This window comes from Dermacentor albipictus, chromosome 6, assembly GCF_038994185.2.
Source record: "Dermacentor albipictus isolate Rhodes 1998 colony chromosome 6, USDA_Dalb.pri_finalv2, whole genome shotgun sequence".
NCBI lineage: Eukaryota > Metazoa > Arthropoda > Arachnida > Ixodida > Ixodidae > Dermacentor > Dermacentor albipictus.
Genome location: NC_091826.1, coordinates 33,602,537 through 33,609,419, shown reverse-complemented (window position 1 = coordinate 33,609,419; position 6,883 = coordinate 33,602,537). Strand labels below are relative to the sequence as shown.

The following is a 6,883-nucleotide window of genomic DNA, read 5'->3' as shown; positions in this document are numbered from 1 at the left end:
TCTCATCCCGTAAGAAGGTAGCACACTTATCACTGCTCCAAAATATTTATTATTACAATCCGGAATTAAAAAGTGAACTTTTGTCCGAACCTGCAGCCACATAATCGCGTACTGACCATCGCCATAAATTGGGCGTTCCACATTGTCGCACGAACCAATTTTTTTATTCATTTATTCCTAAAACTACCAATGAATGGAATCATCTGCCGCCCTCAATTGTTAACATAACCGATACGTCTGCTTTTAGAACTACTATTGAAGAATACTTTTTTTAATCCGCACTTTCAATTTTTTAAAAATAATTATACCCTGTTATCTGCACATGCATTGTATTTTAATCCACTCGCTTCTTGAACGCCTTCGGGCATTGAATTAAGGTACAATAAGTAAATAAATAAATAAATAAATAAATAAATAAGTATATAGATAAATAAATAAATAAATAATTGTGATTCGACGCATAAACGTACATTGGTCGCGTATTGGGCACACGGGACAACGCGGTACTTAAGCGTAGTATCAAACACGAATGTCGCCTCGAAATCAATCGCTTTAACAGCCGCATGGCAATGACCGAGAGAAAAGTATGGGGGTGAACGTCGTAAGGTCAGAAACCACTCCAGGAACACAACGTTTCGCAACAAAAACTGTATTAGTACAATAAATAAACAAAACGAACGGCCAGTAAAGTCAGGAATGAATAGGTTGACAGTTACTAGGGATAGCAACTTTCCAAAAAACAGATGTCGCAGAGCTCACTTTATTTACTAGAAACGGCATCAAAAATTCGTTAAGCTCCTGTGACACATTTTCAGAAGCGGCGAGGAGGATTATCCGGTGCAGTACACATTGTGCGATGACGAAGGTTAGGGGGCTCCTCTGATCCCACCGAACACATCTGTAACGTTGAGCAAGATTTCAAACTCCATATTTCCGTCTCGGAGGTAGCCGTGATATTCCAGCGAGTCAATGTCTATATGAAATTGGAGGTGGAAGTGCGGCAATGAGGGGTCATCGCGGTTGCAGGAACAACGCTCGGCAGCGGGAGTCAACGGACGTCGAAAGGATGATCCTGCATCCATCGCGTACACTGTCCAGAAAGGCGGCCAACACTTGGAGTCCACCAGCGTACTGTTAAACTGGATCTCCAGATAGAAGTGACCTGCAGAACGGCAGTACTTCACAACGGCAATGGTAAAGTACGTGTCCTCCATGTGCCGCACCGTAATCTCGGCAAACTGTTTTCTGTCTCCCTGCCACTGAATGATTTCCTCAATGTTTTCTAGGGTCAGCTGATATGTCACGATCCCATCTTTTTTAATGCGCTTGGGTATCGACTGCGCACTGGTCAAATGCCGAACGCCACCGCCCGAATTCTCACAACGGGCAATGACACGGCTGGAATCGGGCTTCGGGGAAGTATTCCGCGAGTGTTCCACGTGGCATGAGTGTTCACACTTTCGACATATCTCATCTTCTTGTCCCGAGTGCAACGACAGCGACCTCGACGTGCTGGCTTCTTCCAGTGGATTTTGCTGAGACGTCCGCTGGTGCGACACTGTCGATGAAATCGTGGCGCTGATTTGATCAATCTCGGCCTTTAAATTCTGCTCGCATGCTCCGAGCTCGCGAGTGATCTCGACGAACCTGGCTTCCTGGTTTCTGACGTCTTCTTTAAGCTCATTCAACTGACTCTGAATCACTGGCAGCAGCTGGTCGTGGTTGAGACATCCCAGCATCGCCTTCACGTCTGCAAGGGCAGCGTTCACGTCTGCAAGGGTCAGTGGTGTATGCTCCGAGGACTCTGTGATCGCAGTAGAAACACCGGCACTGCATCCGGCCGCGTAGTGCGTTGGCAGGTCTCTGTGCTGGACTCCCTCGCCGCATCGCAAACATTCCACGGTGTGAAATGTGCACTCGTTCTCGTAGTGCTCCAGCATGCCGTCCATGGTGCCCGTGTACTCGCAGCCGTGAGCTTCGTTCCAGCAGTATACCTTAAGAGGAAATAAAATAAACAAACCACACATTACGATTTTTTGGACGACAAAACATTTTTACTAAGGCTGCGTTGCATCCCTGTCCCCAACTTTCAAAACGTACAGTTCCGTGCACTCTTACGGTGAACACGGCTCACTGTGGCTACGCTCCCCGGGGTGCCATTGCCTCCGGCGCGGCGGCGCGTCGAAGCGAAGCGGCGCATGCGCACACGGACCTCGGGGAGGCGCTTCGCGTCGTCTGCTACAGCGCTGGAGTTCTGGCTTTGCGGCAAAGCACACTTCGTGCTGGACCCACAGGTGATTGAGTGCCAGAGGCGGCGTCGCGGGAAGGCGCACTTCACCAACTGGAGCATTTTCCAGCTGGTTCGGTCTACAGCTTGTGAACAGCCTGCTTAGTTACCAGAAACATTACAGAAACATTACATTACATTACCAGAAACGACCTTCTCGCCACAGAAATCACTTAGCCTGTTTTTTATAAGTGATGAGGGTAAAAATGCAGTCGTTTTTCGCGCTCTTTGTTTGGCTGGGGCGTAGAGGCGACGCATGATAGTCGTGTCAGAGATGTTAGCGAAGCTGAGGCTGTTCTTAATTTCTCGAACGGTTGAGGTCGGGTTTGCAGCAGCCGCCGCAACAATGGTCATGTATTCAGCTTCAGTGGTCACTGTTTGCCGAGCTTTACGGGGAGCATCCGCAATTCTTCCTTCCTTTTTGTAAGCCTGCACGATTCTATTCAGTTTTCAGTTGCCTTTTTGTCATCTCCGATATAACGCGTTGAGAATAGTTTCGTAGGCACAGATCTACAATGCGTCATCTTTATTTTTTCCGGTACCCGCGACATGACTAGTTTCCGAAAGTGCACCATCAAATTATCCTGCAATGTGACAGCGTTTTTATCGCCGAAGTGCCATGGAAACCAGTAACCGAACAAAATGCAATTCATCATTCAAGTCGACAGAAATGCGTTTAATGGAAACACCTGTGGTGTCTTTCGATTTGACGAGTCATTCCAGAATCTAACTCGTGAGCGGCCGGTCACTCAGTTGAGTAGCCATTGGCCGCACCGCATCATCAAATTAAGCTAAGATGGGGCATACCCTGACCTAAGCAACAAAATAAGGGGGGGGGGGGGGGTCTCGGCGGTAGATCGGGCTGACGCCCATGGTCAGTTAGAAAGTAGACTGGCCCGACCGCAGCAATCTGGCTTGGCTTTTACAAATGGCGAGCCCGTTTGACGACCACCGGCATGCTGTCGGCAGGCGACACCGGGCCGGCCTCATGACCGCCGGTTTAATTATCGTGGCCGCGTTCGTCCAACACACGGACCGGCCACTTCCCCACGACGGCAACTGCATCGCTTGTCTGCATTTGGGTTTTACCCACTCTGCCCAGCCCCCCTCCTACCCCCTAAAAATGAAAAGAAAAAGGGAAAGAAATCAATTCCTCCTACTCTCCAAATTTATGCGATGCCCTCCTCTATGGCGTAATGCAGAGGCAATGTGTCGCTTCGTACCGTATACCGCGCAATTAACAAATTATATGCTAATGAGAATATGCACATGGCCTATTGCGAGGAAGTACTGAAATGAAATAGAAGCGAATAACGGCTTAATTACCCGGCAAGACGTAACTTAAGCTAGAAAACAGACACGTAGATTATATATTTTCCCCTCCAATTACGTATTCAAAACGGAGAGAAACAGCATTCGCATGCGGCGTGCAATGATTCCAAGGAGAAAAAAACAACAACCAAAAAAATGTCTGCGCCACATGTTTTACTTCACCTAATCAATGTAATCAAATAATTGAACGACGATTCCTCTAAATGAGAATGCGACTTCTGGCGTCAGGTAGCCATCAAAGGACCGGCACCGCTTCGGTGATTTTGCGCAAATTGTGACAACAAAAATGAATTTTGTTTTTTTATAGGATGTAGAAAGATGAAAAGGGGGAGTAAAGAAAAATCAGTTGATATGTCGAGGAGGGTACTTTTCTACATCGCGTGTAGCGCTCCATGCCCTCCTACAAGTGACATTAACGTGTCAATAAGCGAGTCGCGAAGAAGCGGATATCACTTCTTAGTTGCTGTCGAAGTAACATTATTGCCCTCCTTAATGCTAAAATCCATGGCAAACATCATGCGTGATTGAAAAATCGCTCTCTAAGCTGCTGCGAAATTTATTGCGGGTTTCGGTCGCTTTTTTAAGTCAATTAAGCGAATTCGTTCGAGCATCAAGACATGCGCGAAACGGCGCGCTAGGCTCATCACGTGATGACTCCAACAAAGAAGAGCGCGCCTAATAGGTTTCTTGGTATGCACTGCACCATGTGCCGTGAGAGTAAAATAAAACGGCCCCAGCCTATGAAAGAGCGCGGAAAACCGACTGTATTTTTACCCTCATCAGTTAGAAAAAACACACTAAGTGATTGATGTGGTGAGAAGCTCGTTTCTGGTAATGTATATTGACTAAGCAGGCTGTTCACAAGCGCTAGACCGAACCAGCTGGAAAATGTTCCACTTAGTGAAGTCCGCCTTCCTGCGACGCCGCCTCTGGCACTAAGTCAACTGTGGGTCCAGCGAAGCGTGCTTTGCAGCAAAGCCAGAGCTCCAGCGCTGTATGGATGGATGGATGGATGGATGTTATGAGTGTCCCCTTTGGAACGGGGTGGTGGGTTGCGACAGCAAGCTCTTGCTTTTATACTGCCTAATGTCGTACCTAAGTTAAACGATAAAGTTTTAAAGAAGTTTGCTGTAGCAGACGACGCGAAGCGCCTCCCCGATGTCCGTGTGCGCATGCGCCTCGCCTGATGCACTAGCGCCCCGCGGAGCGCGTCCACGGTGAGCCGTGTTAACCCTAAGAGTGGACGACGCTGTACCTCTACATGAAGTCTGGTGTGAACCAGTGTATACGCTATGTTCAAAATGAACCAGCAGTATCTCCCGCTGTCTAAACTTAAAATATGCATCAAACACGAATACTATGTGAAAGTTAATCACTTAATTATGCTTCTAAATAGCAAGACAGCTACTCTCACACAAGAGTCAGGCTTGGCAAGTGAGAATCGAGGAGAAATACGCCCACTCTTCAACTATTCTTGCAGTTCCCAACTGATATACGAGGACAGCAGCATTGTTTTGCAGTGGAGACGGCCATGTGCTTTTCGCTTGCTAACTTGCTCCTCAAAGAAATGCGGTCACCCACTACGGGCCAAGATAATTGTTATACACCGTAAAATAATTTACACCGTTAGAAGTGAACAAGGGTGTAAGTTCGTCTGTTAGTTGCACCCTAGGAGTGTTAGTTATATAACGGACACTCGACGGGTGTGAGTTATAAACATATTTACACCGTTTTTCACTTTTAAGCGTGTAAAATATTTTACAGTCTAGGGCGGTTCCAGGAAGGCGGGGGGGGGCATTTGCTGTTGAGGGATAATTTCCTAAAGAAAAAATTTGCAGAAATGATAATTTTTCAGAAGCAATAACCTCTTTTAGGAGAATAACTAGTGAATTTACTTTGCAGTGAACCCAACTTCGTTTTCTGATGTTTCAGTGAGAATTTCAAGGGAAGAATAATAATGTTTGAATAGAAAGTGATTAACGATCACTGAACTATAAGTGAATTGTCACTGAAGTGATTAATTATCACCAGCTTCCCTTTGAATTTAGCGCAGAAACGACGACTCCAAAATGTCAATGTGACGTCGCACATTTCAAAGTATTGTTTTTTTGTATTTCTCTCTTATCTGTGACACTAAGAAATAAATAGATACCGAGTTCCAACAGAATATTTCACATGAGCCTAGAGTGAGTTTGTGTTGTTCTATTGTGTTAGTTGGGATAGACGTTAAGAAGTAAAATTTAGTCAGGGTAAATTTGTGTACTACTGTTCGGCAATAGTAAAAGGGACATTAATCGTTAGACGTGCAGATATGCCGCCGCGTGAATTATGCGAATACTAATGCATACTTACCCCCCTCCCCCCCGCCCCACTCCCTGAATATTAGTGACAGAAATTGTTTCTTTCCTTCTCACCTTCATGGTGTTCGCTGTTCTGGTAGGGAATTCATAACCCCCGCACTCCCCTTCTTCGAATTGCACTTGATCCAATGGACACTGGCCAACGCCCTCTTCGAGACTGGCTGCGTGGCAAGATTGGCACAGAGTGTCACCACACGGCAATACCACCATCCGTTTGGGGATCATGCGGCAGAGGCCGCACACACGTGAACTGGGAACCTCGTCGACGAACCGCGTCGGTCGCCAGTTGACGCCGGCGACGACGTGGTCGCGAAAACGGTGCACCCGTCCCGGTCCGTGATCCGGCATGGCGGTGTCTTCGGGCACGAATGCTACGCTCGCACAAGAGCGCGGTGGCTTCTTATACCGAGCTTATCGCTACTGGGTGGCGTCAGACAGTTTGCCCAGATAAGCGTCGACGAGAGATAAAATGAGCCCTGCACTCACTGTCGCGTAGAATGGGGAACACTTGTCGCACCTTGACCATCGTAACGCGGCGAGGAACGATTGCTTCGTTATCGTCGGCGACAGCCGCTCCTTACATCTACCGCCGCATCCGCAGCAGCGGATGCATATACATTGGGCTTGTTCCGCTGTCACGTGCACTCAGCCGCAACGCGTGGCGAAACGGACCTCCTCGCCTTCTGGCGTCGCAACCCAGTCGTCGAGACCGACATCTGCGCGCATGCGCGTTCCTCCGTGATGGAAAGCGTGCAGGTTTTTGCGCTGTCTCCTGGCGCGTCGGCGAAAACGGGGTAGATGTGCCCCGCCTGCGATTGGCGCTGTGGCGGCTTGGAACGGCACGACTTCGTTAACGTAATGGAAATCAAGGGCGCGGTCGAAAATCTTTGTTGGATACGCGTTC

The 6,883-nt window shown here is 47.9% G+C and overlaps 1 protein-coding gene across 1 annotated transcript; it reads right to left on the bottom strand.

Annotated features, from left to right (window-relative positions):
* Nucleotides 1-712: 712 nt before the first annotated feature.
* LOC139046830 (uncharacterized) lies at nucleotides 713-6,597 on the bottom strand. Its single transcript, XM_070520743.1, has 2 exons — nucleotides 6,034-6,597; nucleotides 713-1,994 (listed from the first exon to the last, which is right to left on the bottom strand). Exons 1-2 carry the CDS (start codon nucleotides 6,325-6,327, stop codon nucleotides 867-869), a joined length of 1,422 nt encoding a protein of 473 aa, XP_070376844.1. The 5' UTR covers nucleotides 6,328-6,597; the 3' UTR covers nucleotides 713-866.
* Nucleotides 6,598-6,883: the final 286 nt, after the last annotated feature.

Bases quoted from the DNA above. Each gene is read 5' to 3' on its own strand.
- LOC139046830 (XM_070520743.1), bottom strand. From the start codon at position 6,327: ATGCCGGATCACGGACCGGGACGGGTGCACCGTTTTCGCGACCACGTC. The intron at 1,995-6,033 runs GTGAGAAGGAAA...TTTCCTCTTAAG, and splicing joins GAACAGCGAACACCATGAAG to GTATACTGCTGGAACGAAGC.